The sequence below is a fragment of the Rhipicephalus sanguineus genome, chromosome 2 (assembly GCF_013339695.2).
Source record: "Rhipicephalus sanguineus isolate Rsan-2018 chromosome 2, BIME_Rsan_1.4, whole genome shotgun sequence".
Classification (NCBI taxonomy): domain Eukaryota; kingdom Metazoa; phylum Arthropoda; class Arachnida; order Ixodida; family Ixodidae; genus Rhipicephalus; species Rhipicephalus sanguineus.
Window position 1 is genome coordinate 16638402 of NC_051177.1, and position 27815 is coordinate 16666216.

The 27815-nt window shown below is 47.2% G+C and overlaps 1 protein-coding gene across 1 annotated transcript in view; it reads left to right on the forward strand.

Annotated features, from left to right (window-relative positions):
• The window catches only part of LOC119381058 (gamma-aminobutyric acid type B receptor subunit 2), a 271571-nt gene that overhangs the window by 239498 nt on the left and 4258 nt on the right, over positions 1-27815 (forward strand). The window contains exons 13-17 of the mRNA XM_049412140.1: positions 1879-2001; positions 17665-18003; positions 19934-20092; positions 23756-23839; positions 26005-26228. Coding sequence (XP_049268097.1) covers positions 1879-2001; positions 17665-18003; positions 19934-20092; positions 23756-23839; positions 26005-26228 — 929 coding nt within the window. The remainder of the gene's footprint in view (positions 1-1878; positions 2002-17664; positions 18004-19933; positions 20093-23755; positions 23840-26004; positions 26229-27815) is intronic.

Below are 27815 nucleotides of genomic sequence, written 5' to 3' on the forward strand. Positions count from 1 at the left end.
CTTCCATGGGATGTGCCGGCCGACGCGGCGGTGGGGGAGAGGGAATGGTGGCTGTCCGATGCTATGAAAGGTCACCATTCCGGTTTCCCCATCGCCGTGTCGGACGTCGCTTCGCATGGAAAATCGTACCGTCTGTCTCGCCCTTAATTCCATGGGCCAAGCACGATCTTGCTCAGGAGCACCGAACAGCGCATATGCGTGTTTGTGTGTACTCAGTTTTTCGTTTGCTGTTTTCTTGACTGCGCCATACTTCTGCCAAACACCTCGATAGGCCCAAACGACAACGATGGCACAAAGTAACACAGAACAACTTTATTGAAAAGCACACGGACGTCTTAGATAAAACGTATAGGCTTCCAAAGCAACGTCGAGCGGCGCCAATGCTCTTGTCGCAACAGGGAATATCCACGGCGCGTCTCCTTTCGCCACAACTAGTACACTATAGGGAACCCAAGCTCAAGTTTGGGCGCGACTGAGCTAAGCGTTACTGGGGGCAGATGCTGCCCGCGAAGGCGGTTTGTCGCCGGATATGCCAGCGGCGGCGGCAAGGGCGCGTGCGCGCATGCGCTCCCCATTCGGCCCAGAGCACTGCTAGTCAGCAGTAGGTACATTGTGACGCACCACAGATGCAACCCGAGAGCTCTGCACGTGAGCGGAAGCGGGAGCGGCAGTGTTGTGGCCGCGGATGCGCCCAGTTGCGATAAGAGCAGTGGCGTCGCCCGACGTTGCATGCTTTGGAAGCCTATTGCTAGCCGCCCCGCTTCCGCGCACGCGCAGAGCTCTCGGGTTGCATCTATGGTGCGTCACAATGCAACTACTGCTGACTAGCAGTGCTCCGGGCCGAATGAGGAGCGCATGCGCGCACGTGTCCTTGCCGCTGCTGCCAAATCCGGCGACAAAACGCCTTCGCCGGCAGCGTCTATCCCCAGTAACGGCTAGCTCGGCCGCGCCAACTTGAGCTTGGGTTCCCTCACGTGTAGGTGACGTCAATAAAAAGGCACACACAAAGAGCAAGAAAGATGATCAAGCGTACTTCCTTCCACTATATTAAGCAGGGATTCAAAAATGAAAATTCACTGTCATGCAAGGCTGTCCAGGGCACGCGTACACATATTTAAAGGGCCCCTCGCCAGCTTCTGAAAATACAAACAACGAGCGCAATATTCTCTCCTGGCCTTTCTCGTCTTTCTGGCGCACTTCTTGATGCGGAACAGCGATTCCCGTGACGTCGATACAGCACATACTCTGGATTGGTCCACATACGCGAAATACCAGATGTGAATTGTCTCCTGTACTGTTTTGCCATGCAGCCGCCCATCCGTTCTTCCTTGCCTCGCATGGCTATCGTGCACGACCAACTGTCTTCAGTTCATTTTCTGTGTTTTCGACTGCGCAAACGGAGATAACAGCGTGTAGCCGACGAGCGCAAATTCTTGATAAGGTCAACGCTTAGTGCTGACATGGTACACGTTCAGTTAAGAAATAAGCAGCGAGGGGGAGATATGGCCTGTAGGAAGGGTAGCGAAGGCGAGGAGGAAACCACTCCCTCGTCTTTGAACGCGGGGTGGTGAGGGGCCCTTTAGGTGGTAGCCTTCAATAATCTCTCCCCTGATCTGATTGCCACGTACGAGCAGATAGCGCTGCCCTATCAATATTATCGCGATGTTCAACCAACTCGCCTAAATGTCTTGCATACTTCGGTCAATATATTCCGTAACGCTCAGTTATTTATTTTCGATGTGTTCCCTACCCCTCATTCCACATACCTTCTTCGCACAGCGCATTGCTGCTGTGTTCCGTGCGTCCTTAAATTTGGCCACCGTGGCGCATAATACGACGGGACACAGCAAGTGACACATGCCACCATGTTCCTTGCAGCTCCTCCAGGATCAGCAGCTGATCGCACTCGTCTGCGTTCTGGTTCTCATCGACTGCGCGATCGTCACCCTTTGGGTCACCTTCGATCCCATGGAAAGGACCATGCGAAACCTGACCATGCAGGTCAGTTCGAACGACGTATTGCAATCATCATGCAGTGTTTCCCGCAGTCAGCCAATCTACAAGCCTTGGCTACCTGGCCTATTGTAGGTATGTACAGTCGCGCCCAGATCAGTTGCAACAAGTTGTTCGTGCTCAAAGTAGTGTCAACACTACAAAGCGATGTCGACATTGCAAAAATTTGTGAAGTAGACACTGTTTCGGCTACTGGTATTCCCTAAATCTCAGTTCAACGTTTGCCGGTGTCACCGTTCAGGCCTCTTCAACCACGGCCGCCATGTTGCAACTTGCAACTCATATTGAGCACGATGGTACACCCCTTCAATTTTTAACAACAGCGTTGGCCTGCGGACATGGTAGCGCCTAATCATAGCGAGAAGTAATAGGGTGGTTGGTTTTTGGGGTTAAACGTCCCAAAGCGACTCGGGCTGTGAGAGACGCCGTAGTAGAGGGCTCCGATTATTTTGCTAAACATGTTATTTCTGGCACAGTGCTTGAAATATGAAGCAAGGGCAGAGAAAAAAGCCAGAGGAGCGCCAACTACCAACTGTTTATTGACGGCAAAAGCTGGAAAAAAAGTAAACTTCCAGGCATACGGTGGCGTGAAAGAGTGGCGTCAAACATGTCATCACGTAAGCTGTCCGTTAAGAAAGGATAACTCAGAGTTCAATTGAAGTGTCACTGACACAGTCGGACACATTCCTTCTAATGTTAAACGCGGAAGGAATCGAAAAGAAGGAATGGGTTTGCCTGTGCTTTCTGAATCTCACGTGCATCCGCAATCGGCCCACCTATGACCACGTGGCGATGTCATGAGATGACGTCATCATTTGACGACGCGTTATGTGATGTCACAGTGACGTCACTATGACTTCATGACGCCAAAAATTTTGGCAATTTGTGACGTCACGATGACTTCATAAGGTTGTTATATGATGATGATTTTTAGGAGCTTGCTCCTTATGCTGGCGCCTTGTCCGTTATAGGCGGCGTGTACACTACTTCTCATTGGTCCCGCCAGGAGCGCAGCTGCGCACTCTCCGGTGGTTTCAAGAATGCTCACTATATGCCGCCGCTCAAGGCGGCGCACACCACGCTTGGCGCATGCGCTAGTTAGATAGGTGACTGCTCGAGGGTCGCGCCTCTCGTTTGGCGCGCTTCCTTTCTCTTCGCCGGGAGCTCACTCAGTCAACACTCTTCGTTGCCGCTCCGCAGCATGAACACCCCAGCCAAGGCAGCAGCGCGGCGGGCTCTCAACGCAGCAGCAGCTCGGGCTCGCCACCAAGACCCTGCGATGAGAGCCCGGGAGGCCGAAGCGAAGAGGGCTAATGTATATATAACAACGTTGTCACGTCTATATATTATGGTAGAGTAATGTGTACGGAGGATTCGCGGGTTACCCGATCATCTCCGAGCACGCTCCTCTAACATCATTCACTTCGTGGATATGGCAGTGATTTTTTTTTTGCATCCCTCGCATTGACGCCCGACGGTCACTTTCCGTTTTTCATGAGGCATCTAAGGCTTTCGCCTTAATAACTGGAGCTGACTGCCGTCACAAAATTTAAAAGCCCCTCCAAGCAACGAACGAACGGGAGACGACGGAAAGGAAAAAAAGCCATCCTTAAAAAAAATTGCTAGCACAGGGATGTGTGACGTATATCTTTCGTCGCTATATAGGCTCGTGACATGTGAATTGAAACATTTCCAACTTTATTCAAAGAAAGATTTAGTTTTTGGATCTATTTAGGAATGTCACCCTCGGAGATGTCGCGTCGATCGTCAACATTTTTCGCGGATCGATGATGAGCGAAAAGGGGAAATTACCCTACGCCTAATAGGAAAATCGCATTACCGCCCTACTACCCTACAAGCAGGGTAATTACCCTACGGTTGGCAACACTGCTCGTGCGCATCGCCTTTTCAATTGCTAGCCTAGCTTCGGTTCTCGGCGCATGCCTCAACCGTGTCGTGAGGAAACGAATGGCTCTGCGCGTAACATCGGCCGTTTCAATCTATCCTAGAATGCCGACTGCAAGTACAGTTGTTAAGTATCCACTACGCCATAAATCTTCCTTTTGCGAACCAGCGAAGGGACCCGCGTTCGTAGGGGCAACATGCGAACCTACGCAGCTGCTCACTTTGTTGATGATCATTAAATATGACCGAGCGCTTTGTAGTGGGTGGGCCTTTAAAACGCCCAATCATTGCGCCATTCACATGTTTTGACGCCATGCGCGATTCTACGCTTCTGCCACGCAATATTACATGCGTTAAGGAGACTCCTTTCACTGCATGACATTCATATAGTGTATCTTTTTTTTTTCAAGCTGTTTTAAGCAATATCATGGCTCTGTGGTAGAACACCTGCTTGCTACGCAAACGGCCTGGGTTCGATTTTCACTCGAACTGAAGTGTTTTATTACTTCTTTTATTTGCATCTTTCTCTATTTTACAGTCGCGGACAAGACGATGGTTTTTCGCTCACAACCAACGACGCCGACACCGACGCCGAAATTTCTGCGAAACGAGCTATTTAACGTTGTCGCGTTAATATGTACAGTGAGCGTACATTGCGCGCGGCCGCCGCGACGAGGCATCCCCAAACAAGCTTCTTGCGGAAAAGGCAGGTAATCCCTGATGGCCAAGTATGTAACATGCACACTTACGTTTGTCTGTCTGTACAAAATATTCGGCAGATCTCACGCCTTGTGGTCTCACGCCTTGTGGTTTCAACTAGAGTATGCATCTTTTATTTGGAACCCGCACCAGTCTTACCTCACCAACAAACTTGACGCAATTCAAAATAACGCAACCCGCTTCATTACCAAAGGTTATTCACGAACATCTAGCATAACTAACCTAAAAAAAATCTCTGAATCTAAGCACCCCAGAAAATAGAAGAATCATAGCACTTCTATCTCATTTCCACAAAGTTTATCACTCAACATCGTCGTTCAGCGCATGCCACATCAGGGTCGCCCATCGTATCTTTCCGCGCCTTGATCACCCCTTTAAAGTACAACCCGTTTTTTGTTCGAACAAACTTCTTAAGTAAATCCCCCCTCTTTCTCGCAACATATCACTGGAACAAGCTACCTGCCGACGTCGTTTCTTCTCAAAATCATGAAGATTTCATGAATAAACTTAAAAGTTATTTTAATGAACGCTAATAACGTTCTTGTGCATATCTCTTTTTTTTTTTGTTGTTATTGTCGTTGTTATTTGTACACGGAATTTCAATGAACGGGAATTAGCCTTTTTTTGCATCCTTTTCTTGTTCTTTGAACACTGCGAAAATTTTCCTTCGAGTTTTTGTTGGCCCGTTCTTTTCTTTTTTCTTTGTAATAGTGCTTTCTTTGTTTTCTCCGCGTAGCATCCGTGTTCTGTTAAGTAATAGTATGTATACATATGTATAGCGTATGTGCATATTTATATTTATTTGTATCAATCGTTTGTATTTTTTATTCAATTTGTACACTGTAACAGCTTTATTGTGTTATAACTCCCCTATGTAATGCCTACCCAGGCCTTTAGGGTACTTGAATAAAAAAAAAAATACCTGCCATGTACTTTAGGCGACGTTTATGTACCTTTTTCTCCACAACCATAGGAGTTACAACTATATTTTACTATCATTGTGATCAGAAGCCTTTGCTCGTCTTACTGAAGCAGATTTATCGCTGAAAATTGTAATCCTCATTTTCTGTACATTTTTTACTTCACGTACCTTAGATGTCTTCTTGATGTCTTCTTGAACAAAAGCACTTCCGCACAAAATAATAATTCCGCTTCAGTATATTCCCTAGTACTGCGGTTGCTGAGTGTAAAGAGTAAGGTGCGGACCGTCACTTTGATTCATGTACGGTGCGGTGAAGGAAGGAGCCGTGCACGATAAGGCTGGTATACAAGCAACATATATTATCAAGCAGAAGCAACTTTTGAAGACAATACACGCATAAGAGATATCCCCAAATACACTTCAAACGAAAATGTCAATACGCGTGGAATGTCCTAGAGTGATGCGCTCACATTCGTTGACATCCTGCTCACGTCCCGGGTAAACGTCTGCAGCACAGCAGGCCGACGGTCGACCGTCTCAGCATATAGACGAGACGTAGCGGCGCGGCTAGGTGAGCAGCAGGGTGAGTGGTGGTGGACCACGCGTTCAGGCAGGCAGACCGGAACCAGCAAGCGCAGGAAAGAAGCAGGCAGGAACCGGCCAGGTACCGGGCAGGACACGGACACCTTGGTCACCAGCGCCCGCAGGAGCGCGACCCGTCAGGAGGCTGCCCAGCGATTGTCCCGGGTAGCCCTCACGAACGTGGCCTCTCGAACGCTGTGCCTCCGTGGCCACCCCCGCCAGCTCCTTGCTTCTTCTTCCTTTTTTTTTCGCCACCACCACCACGCGCTCCATTTTTGTCCGCAACGTGGCGCATTCCTCGCTGCTGTCCTCGTCTTCTTCACTATTTCACCACACTGAGATAAAGGAACAAAAGTACCAAAAAAACATGTTTTGAGATAATCGCAATGGAAGTAGAAAATGTGCTTTATTACAAAAGTAGAACGAAATAACGGCAAATGGACGAACACTTTCAATAGGAATCAGCCAGATACTCGTCACCAATATCACGTTTTCTTTTTGTAATGAGACGTCTTGCCTGGCGAGCCTCCTTTGTTGCCAGTTGTGCAGCCCTATTAGCGAAGTACTGTCGACGCAGGTCAAGGACGCGTAAGCCCTGCACTGTGCAGCGCCCTGGTGAAATGGCCAAAGAAGTTCAGCACTCTGACCCGTGCTGTACTGCCATCATTAAAAGAGAGCACACCATCAATTAAGAGTGCATATCTTCAATGTTTGGTGTTCCAGGAAAACGTTTTTGGAGCCCACGCGACATGATTGAACAACTCGGTGGGGTTTTGAGTTTTCCCATGAAGGCTCGCAATTGCTCGCAAGTAATTCTTGGTTAGCTAGCTGCTGATAAATTAGCTTCACAGCTTGAAGAACAGATGCTAGAAGGTCTTCCTTATGGACGTGTGGTTCACCATTCAACTGGGCTTTGTTAAATTTGCACCAGAGGCCGGCGTCTTTCGGGCAAAGACCGTGGGATGGATAGGTATTCGTTGATGTCATGTGAATATATGTGGACCAGACAGCTTTTGACGTGTCCTCCAAGCTGGCAATATTTCTTCCAATGGCCAAGCCATAAAAGCTTTGGAGCTTGTCAATAATGGTATCACTAAGACGTCCCCGACCAGATATAGATTTCCCGCCAGAAAGCTTGATGTCTCTGCTTTCTTTAGTTTTTGCAGTCATGTGCCCATTCTTTTCTTAATGTGCCCAACGCACTCCAGCTTGCAAACTGTAACCTCTCCATGCAGCTTTGATGCTTGGAACTGCAAGAAATCCCTTGCTACGTAAGGAATAGGGGTGTGGCAGGCCGCCGCACAAGTTTTGAAATATGCCATTTTTAGACAAAAAGAAGTTGCACTGAGACAAACAAATGACTGATTCTGGTTCAGAAGAAGCCGCAGATTTTAAATTGCGCAAAAAGAAAGAAATAATTTTTCTCAATATTTTTGCTTACCCTGTCTCCTTAATCTGCTTGAGATCAAGGATCCTTTCCTCACTGAAAATTCGTAACAAGTGTTTGATTTTTTAAAAGCTCATGAGAATGATGAGCTAAATGTTTTTTTCCGCCGACGTTAAAGATCTGTATTATTCGCTGCCGCAGTCGGAACCATTAGCCTGTGTCGAGACCTGTATTGATGACTTTGCTGCCGTGTGGTTCTGTACTTAAGCAGGTATTGCAGTCGAGCATTTTTTTTAGAACTGCTAAGGTTATATTTACAATCAACTTTCATTCGACATAATGGGTCACATTACCTGCAGAAAAAATGAGTGTGCATTGGGTCTTGTCTAGCGCCGGTGCTTAGCAGTCTGTTTTTAGCCATGTTGGACATGAACTTACAGGAATGCCTTGATGGAATTAATGGAAAAAATTTTAGGTAGCGCTGTGTGTCGTCGTACATTTCTTTCTGGTGTCCTCGTCCTTTGCCGCGCTACAACGAAGCCTATGAAATAACCCACTACCAAGAAGCCCACGTATTCACCCTTATTGGAATCGTGAAGTTGATTCCTTGAAAACATCCTCATCATGTCGTAATGACATTGCCTCAAAATTTCTCAAATAGACATGCACACACTCTTCTCTCTTCTTGTATAAGATCTTCCAGCAGTCTTTTGAAGATGGAATCTTACCACTGCATTGGAAAATCGTAAATGTGGCGCCAGTATACAAGTCCAGTAACAAACACTCTGCTCTCAACTACCGGCCCATTTCACTAACAAACATAGCGTGTAAACTTATGGAACATGTATTGCATCCGCGCATAGCTGACCTTTCAGAATTCAATTCATCTTTGTGCATCGGCCCAACGTGGTTTTAGGCGTACATTCTCCTATGAAACCCAGCTGCTTGTGTTTACTCATCATTTGCACACTATATTTGATTAACATTCTCAGATCGATTGCATCTTTTAACGCGAAAGTGTTTTATGCCGGGGTCCACCACGGCTCCACTGACGTATTTTCGCCACGGATATGACGTTGTAAAATATAAATACTAACAGATGGCAAAGAAAAAGCTGGAAGAAAAACTTGCCTCACCGGGAGTCTGAACTTACGACGCCTCGCTCCGCAGCGCGAAACGATTCGGCCACATACGGCATGTCCTCTGCCATACTAACGGCGAGCTATTTATATACACCATTTTCCGGTGGCGGTCCTCAGAGATCGGTGGTACATCAGCGTGTTTTCGTTATCACTATAGTGAGATGGCGCGAAGGGCGCGCTTTAAAGGTCGTCGCCCCACGCGTTGCGATGATTGCGCGCCTCTACAGGGCGTGGTCGCTCGTGATCTCGTGATGGCGGTGGTTTGTACATCTTGTGCTCTCACCGCAAGTTTGCGTTGGAAGCACGAAGGCCACTTCTCTGACTGCAGCGGCCGCTTTTGCGAAAGGAGCGCGCTGCTCACACAGAAATAAGTTACAACTGTGACAGTTCGCGCTCATCCTGTGTATGTTCGTTCAGTGCGTCCTTTGTGCTTGAGCAGCGCGTTGCAAGCTTCGAGCAGCTTACCGTTCTTCGCGTGACATTACAATTTGTTGCTATAGCAGTTGTTACATCGCACTTGGGGCGAAAGAATGCGCAATAAACACTCAACTACGTCTGTGAAGACACGTTTCACTTTCGTGCTATACCGATTCCTATGACAGAGGGATCAGTCATGTTTTTTTTTTTCTTTTTGGACTTTGCGAAGGCATTTGATGCAGTTAATCACGCCTTAATAATTTCAAAGCTTTTCTTACTGAATCTAGACTCTAAGGTAATGGCTTGGCTCGATTATTTTCTAACCAACCGTCTTCAGTACATCACAATTAACGGTCACGACTCACCAGAAACAAGCGTAACGTCCGGTGTACCACAGGGCTCAGTTTTTGGCACACTGATGTTTTTTTTTAAATATATATATATATCAATATCCTGGCTAACTGTGTGTCTTCTTCTGTACATTTTTATGCTGACGGCTGCATACTTTAAGAAAAATACGTAGCAGTTATGATAAACATATTACACAGGCAGACTTAAATAACATTAGGAGTTGGTGCGATAAGTGGCTCATGAAATTAAGTGTCATAAAATGCTAACTCGGCAGTATGAGAGCTCTTCATCATACAAACTAGGTGACATCGCACTCGTCAGTGGTTCATCATACCGGTGACTGGGCGTTACAATTAATTACACTTTATCATGGAACACTCACGTTAACATAATCAGCAACAATACTAACCGCACGTTGGTATACTTTCGTCGCAACTTTAGCTCCAGCTTCTCTCAAGATGCTTCTTTATAAAACTCTTCTGCGCTTGAAATTGGAATACGCCGCTGCGATCTGGAACGCTCACCACGAAAAGTTAGACATCTCGAACGAATCAAAATAACGCCGTGCGCTTCATTCTCTCTCATTACCAGCGTGCATCAAGCATATCAGCAATCAAACACAGCTTGTCACTGCCACTTCTACCACATTTTCGCCTTTGCCTCTTTCATAAGGTCTACCATCTCTACGTACCGAGCTCATTACTAAGCCTCCCACTTATCATTCATCCCAGATTGACCGCGAGACCATGCATTTTCTTTCTCCTTCACATCAAACGATTGGAATCATCTATTTCAGATCACTCTCTTTCTTGCCATTCTTTATCTGAGCACCTACTTTGTGATAGTCCTCTCTAATAATGTCACGTATCTTTCTTCGCCATAACATTCTCTTTTTTTTACACGTGTCGCGATGCCTGCCATTTTCTCCTTTGGTTTTGTTGTGTTCTGTTTGTGACATTTCTTTTACGTTTATATTTTTTCCAGCTAATGTTCTATAACTTGCTGTGTTTTTCTCAGTTCATTTTTCTTATTTATTGTTTCAGTTTTGTTTCGATTAATGTTTGATTTCATGTATTTATTTAAGTTGAATCAGACTTTATTTCTCTTTGCGTTGCTTCGTTTTTTTTTTTGAGATCTTATACTGCACATGTGTTATTTACCGCTAACACTGTATAATACAGCACGGTTTCTTTGATTGTTTTGTATTTCATATTGTAAACCCACTCCCGTCTACAATGCCTCGGCGATTGAGGGTACTGGAAATAAATAAAGTAAAAATATCACATAACAACGTTGGCTGGATTCCAAACAATGGCAGTATGGAACCCGCATGAGCTAGGAATCGAAGTGGCAAACAATGAAGTTATTGCAGCTAGCAGCAAAAAAGTGAGGTAAAAACAAAGTGTAGAGACCGAAATGTAGAGTTTCAATGCGCAACATTTTTTATAAGTTCTGCAGCAATATCGGTGGCAAAAGCGCATCTATAACGCAAAAGGCTTGACACCTTTATTTATTTATTTATTTATTTTATTTGCATACATACAAGCACAGGGACACAGAGAAAAGAGGGAGAGAGCAAGCTGGCAACTGCCACCTAGAGGGGCACAACGCCTGCCTGCTCTTTCGGGAGGAGGGAAGAGACAGAGGAAAGGAAGTTAGGAGGAGAAAAAGAGGAAAGGAGATAGGAAAGTGAAGAAAAAAATTGACGAAGACTTGGACAAAAATAGGTAAACACACACACAAAAAAGGAAAAGAAACGCTTATAAACGGGTGGCCAGATCTGTTTGGTCCATGTAGTTCAGCAGAGCTCGATGGGCCTGGTCGCGTCGAGATACACAACCTCTCGGAAAGAGGTAATCGCCGATGCCTTTCTCCGTATACAGAAAACAAACAAGGTTGGCATGGGCCAACTTGAATTCGGGAGTGAATGAACCCAATTTTGGGGTCCATAAGGAGGTGGACACATATGGGCCAGCTTGCGGGACAAAGGCGTCATTAGCCGGCCAGCGTGCACGGGCGAGCGCCTCAGTGAGCGCTTTCTGCTACTCATCGAGCATCGCAGCATCATGCCGAAGCAGAAATCCTCCTCGCGGAAATGCTCACTGCACGCGCGTGTTCTAGCCGATGGCTGTTCACCATTTCTCAGTTTTAAAATCCAAGCTTCACGCAGCGGCTTACCCTGAGGACACGTGTGAAGGCTGACACCGGGCTCCGTTGAGTACGTTCTGCATGGTGGCACCGCGTACATACTACTGGCCTACAATATGAGACGCCTTCAAAAACAGCGACCGTATATTGCAGTGCTTTCAAGTGCTGTCAAGCGCACATCCGAAGCGGGAAAAGCTCCCCATTCAATTAGAACTACAGCGCGGGTGGCATTCTAAAATTTCGCTTTGAGCGCGCGTCGGTGCTCCCGAAGCAGGCGACGCAACCGCTGATCCTGCCTTGCACGTCACGCCGACGGTGGCGCCAGCTTTTCCATTGGTGGGCCTCGCACCCAATACCATAAATGGCTATGCTATATATGGCATAGTGCGTATTTCTATGTTCTTACATGCTGTCTTCTTCGTGCAGATGTCGGCTTGTCTGCTGAGTCTATGAGCCAACTAGCCCAACAACATACCGTACAGAATATGTTCTGTCTGTTTCTATGTTCTGTTGCCTTCTTCGCGCAGTTTAAACGTGTCTGCTGGACGATGCTTCGACCGTTCGAGCTCGCTTTTTACAGCTCCGCCGTGAAACACTGCAGTGTAAGGGAATACGGCCACTCCAGGGAGAGAAGCGGTTTTCGTGAAGTCTGTTGTCTCAACGCGGAGCGGTGAGAGCACAGCACTAGTTCACTGTAACAGCACGTATAAACGCATACGAGCCGTTTGGAGATGTCTGCCGAGATAGCGCGCGCGCCAGCTCTCGCGACCGCGCCCTTATGGTCAAGGTTTGCACTTGCTGCTCGAGCGACTCAGCTTCCCCACCCGCACCCTCCAGACTTCCGGCGTCCATGCTCATTCGCCCGAGGAAAGACGGGCGGGACGTTTCCTCTCTGCTTGAGGATCAACCGACGTCAGGCCTCGCACGTGGATTGATGTGCGCCCTCCGTGCGATGGAAACAGCCGGCTCGTTTCATCTCTGCCTTAGGCATGTTCGGCGCCCCCGCTCACGCGCTTTTACCTGCGGGTAGAACATGTTATCGACTTCATTGCGCCGACGGCAAAAACCCGTCGAGGCTGTATAATTGTTGTCGCAATAAATTTCATGAAACTGTTGTTTGCTTGCGCTACCATCCTAACCTGCAGCTGCGTATCAGTGCTGCGTACCGTCTCCAGCTTGCACCTCTCAGGTCCCTGCCCGTAGATGCTGAATCATTCTCTATCTCAGTCTGCGGCACACAGATAAGCAGACCGCATATTAGCAACATATATTTAACAAGAACACGATTAAGTTTTATTGCATACGCTAGACTCACCCGAAATGACAAAAAGGGCCTTTCTATCCACTGGACATTGAGATAAAAGTGCGACAATAGATGGATTATTATTATTATTATTATTATTATTATTATTATTATTATTATTATTATTATTATTATTATTATTATTATTATTATTATTATTATTATTATTATTATCCCCTTCGAAACGACAAAATGGGTATTACGGAGGAACGGCGCGGCTCGCAGTGCGTAAGCAGAGAACGAAAAGAGAGAAAAAGAGGAGCGTGGAGATGCACACATGCTAACTGCACAGTTAACCCAGCAGGGGCAACTTGTGCTGGGATGACGAGGGGAGGAAAGAAGGACAGAGAGGAGCTCAGAGTAAGGTGAACAGGCGCCGTTCATGAAGTCTAACAATGAATGAAAATTAATATATTGCAACATACACATTGGCACACTTTATATGGCACTACCGCGAAGGCAGTTAATTATTTATTTGTTTATTTGTTCAAATTACCCCTAAAAGCCCACGGGTTGAGAGTATCAGGGGGTGTCTGGTACAAATAGCGGCGCGTACATGATTCGTAAAAAATCAAGGTACAAGAAAATGAATATAACTATAGCTGTTACGTGGAAAGTTCACAAATATAATAACTCGAGTTATTGTTTGGCAACGGAAAAAAGTAAACAACAGTCAAACAAAAGCGCAATGTCTGATAATAAAGGCAGTACAGAGTCAAAGTATAAAGTACAGCGAATAAGTGCAAAACACGAATGCGCAGTACAAGCCATCGCAATACTAATCACGGGTGCTTGATTGAATGCTATCATGGATGACGTCTCGGCATGTATTGATGCTAGCAACATGTGATGGCAACTGGTTCCAATCCTTTGATGCTACACGGGGCACGATTCCCCGCTGCTGAAATATCGTTTGAGACATGATTGAGGCATGCATTTCAAGTGCAACCTGGAACTGTCGCAAAGCCAACAAGTACCAAATGTGTGTTCTTTGTCCAGGATACAGGGTCCCATAGGTGCATTTGTACGGGTCGGTGCGGCAAAGCAACTCAGGATTCCGCGAAGACCAAGAGGAGGAACGAATAAAAAGCGAGGTGCGCATCGCACTTGGCGGAACAAGACAGGTGGCTCCTGAAAAGGTGTCTTCGCCACTTTGCGCCTTTATCCCTTTTGTGCAATGTATCGCGCGATCGACCAGTGCCTTTGGCTCGCTCTGGCGTTAAGATCGAAGAGCGCGCCGTAAAAGCCTCGTCGAGTGCACTATACGCTCGCCAGCCGCGTTCATCGGTGCGACAGACGGTGGGTGGATCGACGCCGCAGCAGGGCGCTGAGGTGGCGCCGGTAAGTGACGCTAACTGCGCTTTCAGCAGAGCTAGCGCGGACCAACTTTTTGGCGACCACCGTCTCACTGCGTTTGGTGCGAAGAAATGACGGCGGAAGGTGCTTCACGAAGCTCCAAGTCGAGCTAACTGGCGTAGCCGTGCGAGCAAGCTGCAAAAAAAGGAAGTTGCGCTACAGGGTTGCATTACTAAAAGAAAAACTTTACTTCAAAGAGGATTCATCAGAAGCTGGAGCCGCAGGGCTCATAAGTGCTGGTTGCACCTCTGTGACGGTGCTGCGCCTTTCACTGCCCCAAACTATTTACAATGTTGTCACCTCAGAATGTTTCTCTGGCTTTCTGTCACACCCACCTTAGATGAGGCATAAAGCTGGACAAGCGTCACGGTACAACGTTGGATATATTAAGGTGAAAGCCTTAGATGCCTCATCAAACGCGAAAATTTACCGTTGGTGGCGTCAGCGTCCCGCGGCGTTGGCGTCAACACGAATGATGCAAAAAATCATCATCACATGGCGTCACCATATGACGCAGGCCACGGCTGGCTCTGAGTCGTATGCGCTTTCGCGGATCTCGAAGAGGTGAGGAGCCAAGACAAGACATTAACAACGAGCTGTCGACGAGGTGAGCTCTAGTCCCCACGAGCAATGCCAGTGCCGAATGATCGGAGGCACTGCAAAACCAGGTGAGGTGCTGAAAGCTTTTGAGGGGAGCGGGGCACGATCAATACATTCACTGAAAAGAAAAAGTAGACGACGGCTTTCGCCTTCGAGTCATCTTAGGCGAAGGCATAAGGGACCCTGTGAATTTTTTTCGCTTCATTTGAATAGATTTTGAAAGACTCCCGTCTGTACCTCGCGGTGGTCTGTGCCAACGTTTTTGTAGCCTTCTTGCTTTCGTTTTAACGCGATAGCGTTAAGGAGCTAGTTTGGCAGAAATTCCGGCGTCAGCGTCGTTGGTTGTGAGTGAAAATCATCTTGTCCGTGACCGAACAATCGAGAAAGATGCAAACGCAATAAATAATAAAAACATTCGGGTTCGAGTAAGAATCGAACCCAGGCCGTCTGCGCGGCAAGCAGGTGTTCTGCCACAGAGCCACGTTATTGCTTAAAACAGCTTCGAAAAAAAAAAAAGAAACACTATATGAATGTCATGTAGTGGACGGAGTCTCCTTAACGCATGTAATATTGCGTGGCAAAAGCGTAGAATCGCGCATGGCGTCAAAACATGTGAATTGCGCAACGAGTGGGTGTTTTAAAGGCCCACCCACTACAAAGCGCTCAGTCATATTTAATCATCATCATGAGCAAAAGCATCAACAAAGTGAAGCTGCGTAGGTTAGCGTGTTGCCCCTACGAACGCGTAATGGTCCCTTCGCTGGTTCGCAAAGTGGGCACTTCACCAGTGTACTTGCAGTAGGCATTCTAGGATAGCTTCAAACGGCCACTGTTACGCGCACAGCCGTTCGTTTCCTTACGACATAGTTGAGATATGCACCGAGCACCGAAGCCCGGCTAGCAATTGAGAAAACGATGCGCACAGGGCCCGATTACGCTATCGCGTTTTACTCTTGAAGGCGCAGCTCAAGCGTCCTCCAAGGTTTTTTTTTTTCTTTTTTAACACGAAGGTGTTTTATGCCGGGGTCCACCAAGTACATCCGTCACGGATATGACGTTGATAAAATGGACGCCAACTGGTGAGAAAGAAAAAAAAACAAGAAAAAGATACCCCGCTGGGGATCAAACCCACGACGTTGCGGCCGCGAGGGCAAGCGCCCGACGCCCTACCGACTAAGCTAACTCGGGAGATGCTAGACGCGGCGCGAACGCGCCTTATATCTTTGACACATTCTCTTTCGCGGCGGGCGGAGCGGGGCGGTGCCGCCGTCTGTGAGATGTGAAAAGAAGTAATGCTTCACGATCGACACTTACTAGCGCTTACTCCGAGATTGCGCGCGATATCGGAGGCCATGGTTAAAGCGTCTCGGTACCAGAGAGGTAGACTGGCCGCGCTGGCGTCGCCGAGGCACCGTTGACGCAGTTACGTTCTTTGCCTTTGGCTTCGTGTTAGCGTGCGTCGGCTCATCGGAGTAGTGCAGCTTCCACGTGCACCAACGGGATTTCTCCGCCGCCGACTGCTTCAATGGCGCGAGCACCGACTAACAAAACTGCTGCAATATGCGTTGCAGAAAGGACGTGATTTCGACGGGCGAATGTCGTGCCTTGGTGGAGCGAGAGCAGCGCCCGAGAGACAGAGGCCAGCGGGACGCACGCGTTTGCGGCTCAGGCTACGAACCTCTACCTCCCGTGTTGCTGAAGCGCAGTGTGTGTTATGTATGCATGAGCACAGGCGTCGGCTACCCATTACTAGAAAGCGCACACCGTGCCGTTTCTCTCCTTAATTGACGACGCTTTGAAGTGCATACCGGGTACCAGTGTTGATTATGAGCTTGTTGATATCATCCTTACGCGGGATTCACGATTCGCTGTGTCCAAATATATGTTCACACCGTCAGCTACCACAACGGTTTAATCATGATCATGGGCTTTAGTCGTCGCGATAGAGACATGCTGTCAACATGGGTGCATCCACGTCAAACGGTGCTATAGCTGCCAAACACGAATAGACATTGTACAAGCTCTCATATATCACTACACAATAAGCACTACTTCTGTGAAGACACGTTTCACTTTCGTGTTATATCGATTCCTATGACGGAGGGATCAGCCATGTTTTTTTCTTTTTTTTTATGCATCTCTCAGCGTGGCTCGTCTTTTGAGCTCGTCTTTTCAAAACTGTGCTTTGCATGGTTCTTTAGAAATGTCTGCCACTGCTGAGGTTCGGTCTTGTCGGTGTGACATAGTGATGATGTAAAGCGCCTGAAAGGACAAAGGCAGCAGAGGAGAACACAACACGATCGCTATCTTTCAACAAGTGGATTTATTTGAAAGCACATATGTAGGTTACATACACGTCAGTCGTCACAGTAACTGTTATGCGAACAGAAAACGCGCTTTCTATCTTTTCTAGGTTTTGCTAATCACCATATAAAAAAAATTTGCAAATCACTACAGGTGAATGACGGTGGCGTGATCAAATGCACTTGTCATGCGACATGCAGAAATGACGGTTCTTTTTCTGTTAAGGTGAGGGATGGGGTGCTTACTCAGTTAACACCCAATACCCGAGACGAATTAACAAGACTGATCATTGAAGAAGCCATGCATGCACACGTAGCATGCACACGTTTGTGTTCTGTCTCATTCGCACCATCGGAAAGAATGTACAGCAAGCCCAACTTACATGACCAAAGATCTGTTTCGTTTTGCAGTTATTGTGTACATGCCACAGCAGTCAGCTCCCTCGCACTACTTGTGTTTCGGTGTTTTCTCTCACGTCGTGGACATTCGCACTCTCCTCGTTTCTTGGGCGCAGATTTCCAAGTTGGAGCGAGACGTGGTGTACCTGCCACAGCGCGAGCAATGCCACTCGGAGCACATGGCCAAGTGGCTGGGTGCCCTATACATCTACAAGGGCCTGCTGCTCGTCGTCGGCTGCTACATGGCCTGGGAGACGCGCAACGTCCAGATACCGGCGCTCAACGACTCGCAGTACATCGGCATGAGCGTCTACAACGCCGTCATCACCTCGGCGCTCGTTGTAGCCCTGGCCAACGTCATTTCGACCGAGCGCTACACGCTCACCTACGCGCTCGTCGGCACGCTTATATTCGTCTCCACCACCACCACTTTGTGCCTGCTCTTCCTGCCCAAGGCGAGCGCCTTCCTCCTTGCACGCCTGCATTCGATTTCAGTGGAACCACGCGGTGCGGCTAGTGCTTACAAACGGACATGTACTGACACGCTTGTCTAGGACGTTGTAGCGGCGCGCCCCGAACTGCACAGGCACTGTCGGCTATGTGAACACTTCGTTCAACATAGCCGACATCATTGATGGCTGCACATGGTGAAACGTGGACTATCTGAAAGAACGTGCTATCGGTATACGCAGTCCGGTGCGCGCCGCTCGTTCCACACAAGTGTGTTGAGCTCTGTACCACCGGTTTGACCATTATACGCGTTTGTGATTGCAGTATGCGCGTTAACTTATAAGCACAAAGGGGCCAGAACAGCGGGAAACACTCTGCTCGAAAGGATACTATCTCCTAGGTGGCAGCATCTGCGTTAAAGGGACCCTAAAGAGGACAACGATTTTTCTCACATTAGCAAAGTAATCTTTCACGATACCAAAAACACTACGCTTGCTGCGAGAAGACGCTTAGTCAGCGAGAAAACGCGCAAAAACAAAATGTTGAAGCTTCGCGCTTCCGCACCGTTCGCCGTGACGTCACATGTTTTGACAGCGCCTACTGGGACTACGTAGTTCCTAATCGGTAAAAATGAAGTACATTGTCCTTTGATGGGGCCATAGACTTAACGTACCAAGTTTGGGGTAATATTGTTGAGCCAATGGTGCCAAAATACGGTAAATACACTTTGAAATCCGTGACCACACGCGGAGAGATTACGGCGCGAAATTTAAAAATGAAACTTTCAACTTGATTTTCTCCTTTATTATTAAACCTATTATGGCGAAATTAACGACATTATAGTTCTCGGAGCACAATTTATCGATCTAAACTGATTCATTGTTTCTCTTTAGTGTCCCTTTAATAGCCGACGTGCCGGTAATGTGCTCTTCCGAACTTCGCGAGTCTTTCTGTTGTCGGCTCGATTCCCATTCCGATTTTCATAACGCGGCTGTCTATGACAACTAACAGCGCTAATTAGACGAGGGAACAAGAAGGAAGATCATGGCACGAGCGCTGACTTACATCTAGAAGTTTATTTGAAGAACCAACATGAATATACTATACAATAGCCTGTATACCTGGCACATGGGCATCGCAGTCATCCAGGTGATAAAACAAGCCAATAGACGTAAAGTGAACACCTGCGTTAAAACAAGCAAAAGAGCGTGAAAATGCAAACACTATATTCCAAAAAGACCATACCGCGATAATCTGACGTGACAAATTCAGATTTGACAATCGCGACTCCTTGGCACTAAGGGCAGCAGACGGTTTGCTGACGCTTCTTTCCCCTTCCCTAACAATGTCCTTTGCTCATTGGTACTTACGGCGGAACAAACAGTTTCTTTCACTATCGGCTGACATCTCTGCGATGCGAGGGCAAACCGCCTGAATTAAGCTTTCAGCGAAGACTTGTGTTATTTTAATGTCCGGTTTTAGCGCCCGGTTTCGCTTATATACTATACCCGCCCGCCATGACAATGGCAAGCTGGATGACTTACATCGAACGGAGCTTTTTCCTTGTTTCTCGGAACCTGAAACGCAAGCCTTATCATAATAGCCCGAGGGTTTCTTTTATGCAAACGGGAACAAACAGTGGCGAAAGCGGATAAGACCACATACCACGTCTATAGGTGGAGTACGCACATATGGCATCGGTCACTGCGCACGTGCTCTTTTTGCTTTTGTGCCTCAGTGGGATTCGGTGCGCGCTCATGCGGACATTGTTTGCTAGCGGTGAGACAATGCTTGCGCATTGCAAGCAACAAAGGTGCTCTTAATATTTTTTTCGTAACTGCGCGTGTCTGCCCATGCATCGTGGACCCACGCGAGCCAAGTGTCACGCATAAGTTCTCCTTGTCAACGAGCCTTGAGCCACATTTTTGCGCGCAGATCCACGCCATCATAAACAACGCAGACGCTGATGCCGTGGTGGCTTCTTCCGGCGTGCGGGTCGAGTTCAACACTCGGCGCTTCGCTATCGACGAGCGCCGGGAGCTCTACTACCGCACCGAGGTCCAGAGCCGCGCCTACGCGCGCGAAATTGCAGAGGTATATGCCATCACCTCAATTTGTGCGTGAAACTTCAATAGCAGCTGCAAATATAATTAAATATGAGTGTTTCATTGACGGACCCTTAAAGAGTCCTCGAACGTTGGGAAGATGTGGTTGCAGAATTATCATACGCAGAGGCACACTGAATGCGTCCTGGACGACACGATCTCGTGCATGGCTCTGCAAATGAAATTATAGAATGTGGGTTTATTGTCTCGAAAAATTACCATCAAGGCCTTCGGATTAATTTTGACTGTCTAGAACTCTTTAATACGCATCCGAAGCATGGCACACGATCGTTTGAGCCTTACAGCCCATGTACAGAAATTATGCCTCCGCTACCGGGAATCGAACCCGTAGCCTCGTGCTCAACAGAATGCTATAACTGGGCATTCGCGGCGGACAGGTTCTTTTAATGCCTGTGAATGAAGGCGTGTAGAAAGCAGAGGTGAACGTATCGGCAGGTGAATGCCTACAGCTGGCTACCGTGGTGCAACTTAGAATGGAAAATATCAAAAGAACACCGTCGTTTTATTGTTACTCACTATACCTATATAGTGCATTTCTTTATCTGCATATCAGTCGTGTATTAGGACGGATACCTTGATGTGTCCACGCATTGCATCGTACGCAAAACATTCTTCGCTTGACGAAGAACAGACAGAAAGAAAATGTGAATAGCCCCATTGCGTCCCCATACGCTACTTGTTTTTGCCAGTTCTTTGGACTAGTGGCCAAGAAAAAGCAAGACACATTGCGCATAGGATGAATGCAACCTTCTGTACAGTCAGTGTGTCTTGACTTAACCTCAATGTTCGGCATAAAACTACAGCCGATCACTTTAGTGAAGGCACTACGATGTTCGACGGATCGTTCGACGTGCCGCGTATCAGGGCCAACGTCAAAAGTATTATTTCATTGCGATAGCAATTATATGGACAGTCTCGACGGGTTCCCGCCGTCGCCGTTGCCGTCATGTTCTTCCGGTATTAAGTCCAAGTTGATAAGACTCCCCCACGCATTGTATGTTCTACCGCGGGTAAAAGCGCGCTAGCGGGGGTGACGAACACGGCCGAAGCGGAGATCAAACGAGCCGGCCCATTTCCGTCGCTCGGAGGGGGCATGCGATAACATCACCCCGCTGGGGAGTGCTGCCGTCGAAGCAGATAGGAAACGTCCCGCCCGTCTTTAAGACCATGAAAAGACACGAGGTGCGGGGCGGGAGGGGGAAGGGGGCTGTCGCGCGAGCAGCCACTTTGAACTTGGAGTCTAAGGGCGCGGTCGCGATCGCTGGCGCGCGCGCTATCTGGAAAGCCATCACAGCGGGCGGCTCGTATACCCTTCTACGGGCTGCGCTCTCAACGCGAAGTGTCTGCAGAGAGCATCTCTCCCTGGAGCGGCCATATTCTCTTACACCAGCGTTTTGTAGTTACGCGAGATCGGATACAAAACAGTTAGCTGCCAGCCTCACTTCGTGTAACATACAGTTTATTGCTATCGCATTCATTGCTTCGCCCTTGCTGTGAAACTGTGACTTTTTCTTTGCTGGAAGTGAATAAACCAAAAATGTATTGCGCATGCATTTTGAGTCTACGATATGACTATTTTTATGTAAGAATGAAACATGACTTAATGCAGTATAATGAGGTACTTAATTACATGGTAATTAAGGTTAATAATAGAAACTGGCACACAATAACATATTGTTTCATTCTCTTTCTTGGAATGTGATACCTAGTGCCTTGGAATTATGTTGTGCGAATTTGGCACATTTGCAGACACTCCATTTGTATTCTTTAGTCTTCCCGTGTTTCGTCCGTTCTTTTTCTTTGTGTGTGTGGTGCTGTACTCACAATGACTCGATCATAATTCGCACCCTAGAAGGGATAAAATTGCCAAATTACCCGGCTCTAAATGCGATCATCCAAACAAGCTTCTTCTGCGTTTGTAGTGCCAATAGCAATATATGCGTTTAGCCAATATGACGCCAGTCGGCAGGTCCCCAGTGTCAAGCCGCGCCACTTACGTATCACAAATCAATCAAATCAAGCAAACTTGCGTCGCAAAAGAAAAATAAAGCACTTAAGAACATCTTAGATGAAACTGTGTTGTTAACACTTCGTTCAAATCAAGAAAACTTTATTGAACTAGTAAATGATATCGAACGCGCCATATTTTATACGGTCTGTAAACGTGCGGAGTTGAGGTATAGCCAGAGTCGGTGCACTTTTACACGGCACATTTCGCCGTCAAGTAGAAAGAGCCCGGTACATCCACGGGTGGATCCAGAGGAGGGGCCCCGATGTCCAGACCCTCACTCCCTCTTAATTTTCAACGTATAAGCTGAATATGCGTGTTGACACCCCATACTCAGCTGTAGGTATCAGGCTTCCCGTAAGCTAGCCCCCCTCCCCCCCCCCTTTCCTCCTTAGGAATAATCATGTAACCGCCCATCGGTACATCTTATAAACGCTTTTCACATTGACTCGGGTTCACTGTTATTATGAATCTTTCGCTCGGAGGCTCTTATTTAAATATATGTGCCATATGAAACACTGAATTTCATAGGCTTCTTGCATATAAACGAAAACGTTACAATTCAGCGGCTGCAGTAAGCAAATTTTGTGTGGGCCATGGGTTGTTTCACAAGAATTATCAAAGATTGCGAAGTTTCGACTGTAGTTTCCGACCCGTAATTCAGCAATGAAAAACGAAATCAGAGTTTCAGTTGCTCTTAATATTAAATCTAAAACGGACATAATCAACATACGTCGTTACTCTGAAATATGTCACTAACTTGGAGCAGGAATTATTCATAAATATTGTAATATTTTTGCGCAAGCTGTGAACTCATATTTATCTGTTTCAGATGTTCTAAGGGGTGAAATTTATAGAACTACGGTATTTATTTTTGATTCAGAGGTACAAACTGAAAATAGCTCTGGCTTCCATTTTATAACTTACCAATTTCTGGAAATTCTTGTTAAAAAACTCAGGCCTTATTCGTACATTCACTAAGCTTATACTTTCTCCCTCAAGTGCATCGAACCACGTGTGGCCTTATAAAATCGTTTCACCGTTTTTCGTGCACTAGAATAATAAGTAACGTTTGCCTCAAATAATGCTCCCTCTTTGTGACGACATCCACGAGAGCAGCATGATATGACGGCTTGACAAGGGTTGCTCTTAGGCCACCTGTGCACATGTTGCGTGAACGCTGGCCATCGTCAGCTTGTGCGTTATTCAGCAAGGCTGCAAGCTGGGACAAGTCATTCATAATATGGTACTAAGCGCGAACACGAGACACAGGACTTTGTTCTCTCGCCTGTCCTGTGTCTCGTGTTCGCGCTTTATGAATGCGATATTCTCTCACGCGTGCGGCTCTTTTGGTGTCATATCACAAAGGCGGTCAATGCAGCGCAATGATACGTGTTCATACAGGGTTTCACAGCTGACTTGGACGATGATTCGAAAATTTTGTATTGTTAATTTTGGTCCAAGTGAGCTGGTGCAGCCGGTATACATATGCATGGACACAAGTGTGCGCCGTGTTACTGCTCTGCGTCCATTTGTGCTGCAGTTGTTCTACGTTGAACGCATTCGTGGTTTCATTTAGCTTTCTGGCAACGTGCAGATAACTCTTGCAAATGCATCCTGCAGCTAGATGCTGAGATAGCAAGGCTGAAGAGGCTTCTCGGAGAGCCGCTCTCCGCCGAAACGTCGTCCGAAAACAACTCTGTCAAGGTGGGTATTCTGCGGATCACGTTGAAAGCATGTTAGGCCTTGTGATTGCGTGACAGGTTATTTGAATGTGACACCACGTCGTGTACGTCACTCTAAAATGGCGCTGTTCTGCTTCACAGGGTGCCGAAAGTATACCGTTATACAGATCAAGTAGAAAATGAATTTCTTCAGTTCGCTTCGGCTTCCAGCATCGTTTTACTTGGAGGGTCCCTCGCCAGGTTTAGGTATTGAAAACAAACCAGCGGGGTTCGTTGATTAGAGATCATGTATACAAATTCTGAACCACCTGCGTGGCTCTAGAATAACCGATAAGTTAACGGCGGCTTCTTGACCCGCGCTCGCTACAACTTGCACCATCATGCGCTCCAAGTGGCTGACGCAGGCCAAGAAACCACCGCCAACTTATCGGCCTACCGCTGCAACGGAGCCGGCGAGTCGCGGCCGCAGCTAATTTCGTCCGCTCAAACCACGGCTGAGAGCAGCACCTTCGCTGCGCGTGAATGCGCTAGTCGCGTGATATTTTTTCGTATTTCGCGAGCTTTCTTTGCAGCTTGGAAAAAATGGTATACATGCGACTTTCTTTATCGCAAATAGTGCAATGGCGGTTTCTGAAGACACTCTCGAACTTTGCAAGTCGCATTTCTTGCCTAAAGTTAATATTTAGAAATTTAGTTAAATAATCCTAATTAACAAATAAATAATTTCAAAACAAAAATTATCTCTAATGCACAAGGTGGCTGTCAGCAATTTGCAACTGATTTCACTCGCCTGCCTCTAATATTGTATTTTTTAACCCTTGGCTAAAGATAGCTGGGACACCCGGTATGTACAGAGAGAGAAAGCCAAAACAACTCAACGCATTTGCTCATTTCTGTTGCTCATCACGCCGTCGTTGGGAAGGCCAGTGTACGCAGTCATCCATTGAGGTGCGTCCGTGTGTCCATGTGCACGCAACCACGGCGCTCGTTAACTTAATTAGTACGCTGATGTTTTTTATGCAAGTTACACAGCCGCTGAAGCTAGCAAGTAATTTTGTATATAGTTTTTAGATGCCTTCCTATCGCTATCACAGCTTCGCCTTTCGCGCCAAACTGTCTTTTTCGTAATACTTTTGTTGCTTACATCCTGCTTTGAGACGAACATGATAACAGCAGCTGTATGTGAGCCAGCGAAACAGCTTTGTTGGCGTAGTATCAATGTATAGATAAAAAAACCAGACAAATGATCAGGAACGAGCTACACAGCCCAGAATCATTTCCGAAGAAGCAAATTTCGGTGCGTAGTCGTTTTGTCCGCCATGCAGCTATAGTGCCTCTTCTCAAGGTTAACAACAGCGCTGAGCTTTCAGTTGAACGTTCAACGACTCGTGAAAAAAAATAATGCGCTATATGCACCGTTGTTATAGTGCATTTGGAATCTGTGGTCTTTAGCTTCGCCATAAAAGTACAACTGAAATAGTGCACGATTAACGAGATTTTATATGCACTCTGGCGCATCAAGCAACTCTAATAAAACGAACTTGAAATATGTTCGTATTAAAAACGGGATATGTATATAGTACGGAGAAGTTCATTGGTAGAAAGGCTGCTCCTACACTAATGTGCCTGGTCAGAAAAATGCATCGCTGGTGAAAAAGATACCGCGCGATTAGGTATTAGCTGCGCCTCGGGCGACGCCATTTCTGGCACAGATGCTGTCTCGCAGCAATGTCGCTCGGAGTCGTCAACGCGTAGCGATAAATCTCGCGAAATTCGTATCGGCCGTGAGTACCGCTATGCAATGTGCGTTTAATGCAGTAATAGTTGTGCGCTGGGACTTTTTTAGCGGCAGCAGTGTGTTCAAAGAAATGCGAATCAATTGCGCACGTGCTGACCTATAGTGGGTTACAAACTAAGAAAAGATGTACGCCCCGCCCCCAGCCGTCATTGTCAGAGAGAATTTGCCCCATCCAATTGTAATTGCTCATTTCCGTGACGTCAAGCACCTCTCGCGTATTTCAGGTAAGTGTTCGTTTTGCCGGTTATCGGTCGAAAACTTTGAACTTGCTGGCAATGATTACGACACTCGGGGAAACTCTCTTGCACAGATGAACGGCAGGCGCGGGGCGGAGCTTGTACTTTGGTTGTGCAGAAGGAGTTTACAAACGCGGTGTGACACGATCGCAGTCCGAGAGCCCCTTGTCGTCGCTGCTGGAGAGGTTCAAGCGCAAGCGAGCGTCCCTGGAGAACAGCGAGGCCGGCGTCGCCGTCATCTCGCGCCTCAACACTCCATTGCGCTCCTCTCCGGCCCGCGTTTACGACCTGCGTTGGCGGCTCGAGGAAGGGACCAGGATGCTGCAGCTGCGGGCCGAGGACCTGCTGCTCCCGCCACGACACTCATTCCACGAGGGGTACAGGTGCTTATTTGCTCCGAGACACTGCTTAGGCAGTGCCCTTTATGGGTGGTAGGGAACGTGTCTGTCGTTACGTGTGGCATACATGTTTTAACATTAATGTTTTTGTACGCACCTAATGAAGGGTTATTCCACGCCAAACATCCCAGCCATTTTGGCGACTACCTCAAATGTATTCGAAAAAAAGATTGAGCATATTTCGGAGAGAAAGAAAAAAAAAACTCCAGGCCTGCGCGGAAAGCGCAGCACAGTCACAGCGAAAGCTGGAAGAGCGGCATTTCTGGAGCCTGTTGTAAACTCTCTTGGGGCTACTAATACAAGTACACTAGCAAGGTACCCACTACGCTATAAATCACATTATTTGTGAAGTTGGGAAGCACCTACAACGCCATTATTCATCACTGTGCGCAGAAGCGAGGTTCCAGCTACACATATGTGAGGCATTATGTGCACTTTGTTTACGTGACGACTGATGACGATGAAGAATTGTGGCTTAGCCCTTGTAATGGGTTAAAAGCTTTAAACGGCCAACCAGTTACGTAATTCACATTATGTGACGCCCGGTGGCTATTTCACTCTCCCATCACGCAATATAACATACGTTGACGTGAGAAAGAGAGACAGAGAGAGGAGGGAAGAACTTTATTGAGACCCTAAGGAAATGGACGATGGGCTTATGGGCTTCCTTGGCAACCAATGCAAGTGCACTTGCGAGGGACCCACTACGCTATAACTCATCATAATTTCTGCGAAGTAGGGAAACAGCCACTATGCCATTTTTCGTCATTCAACGGAGAGCCGTGGTACCCGCTAAAAACATGTAAGCCATTATGCGCGTTTTGTTGGTGTTGTGCCTGATGACGATGAAGAATTATTGCAGAGCCCCTTGTAATGGGTTGGAAGCATCCAACAGCCCACTCGTTGCGCAATTCGCATTGTGTGACGCCTGTTTACAGAATTCGCGGTGTGTGGTGCGTGGTTGTTATTAAATGCGAAGCATTTCTTAGCGAACCTCTGCCACTTTGAGCGTTTCTATCTACGTATCTATCTATCTATCTATCTATCTAGCCGCCTACGTCTGGGTGCTCTCATGAGCGCCTCCTTAACATGGTGTAGACCAAAATTTGCATGGGAGGGTAAGAGGATTTGGCGAATCTGACTGCCGGGTCATGACATCAATAACCTTAAAATCCTGTCGCGTACGTCGTCAAACCCTTTCCACTAGACACGTGTGGCACATACCCGTTTACCACGGGCCGCGGTGTACGGGTATGCGCCACAGGTGATTGACGGTTTATATCTACCCAGGAACGGCGAGAACAGACATTGGTAACTTAAATGATAGAGCGTTAAGGAAAACCAACATCGGCAGCGTTGACTCAACGAATGGAAAGAATGAAAATTAGGATTCCAGCAGGAATCGAACCCAAGCATTCTGCGTGGCAATCAGGTATTCTACCACTAAAGCCACGCCAGGTCTATAAACTGGTTTGGAAAAACAGCTTAGGCAGGCGTAATATTGGTGCAACGTCAATTGTGGTTGCGGTGCTGGCTATCTAATTTTACAAGAAAGCAATAAACACT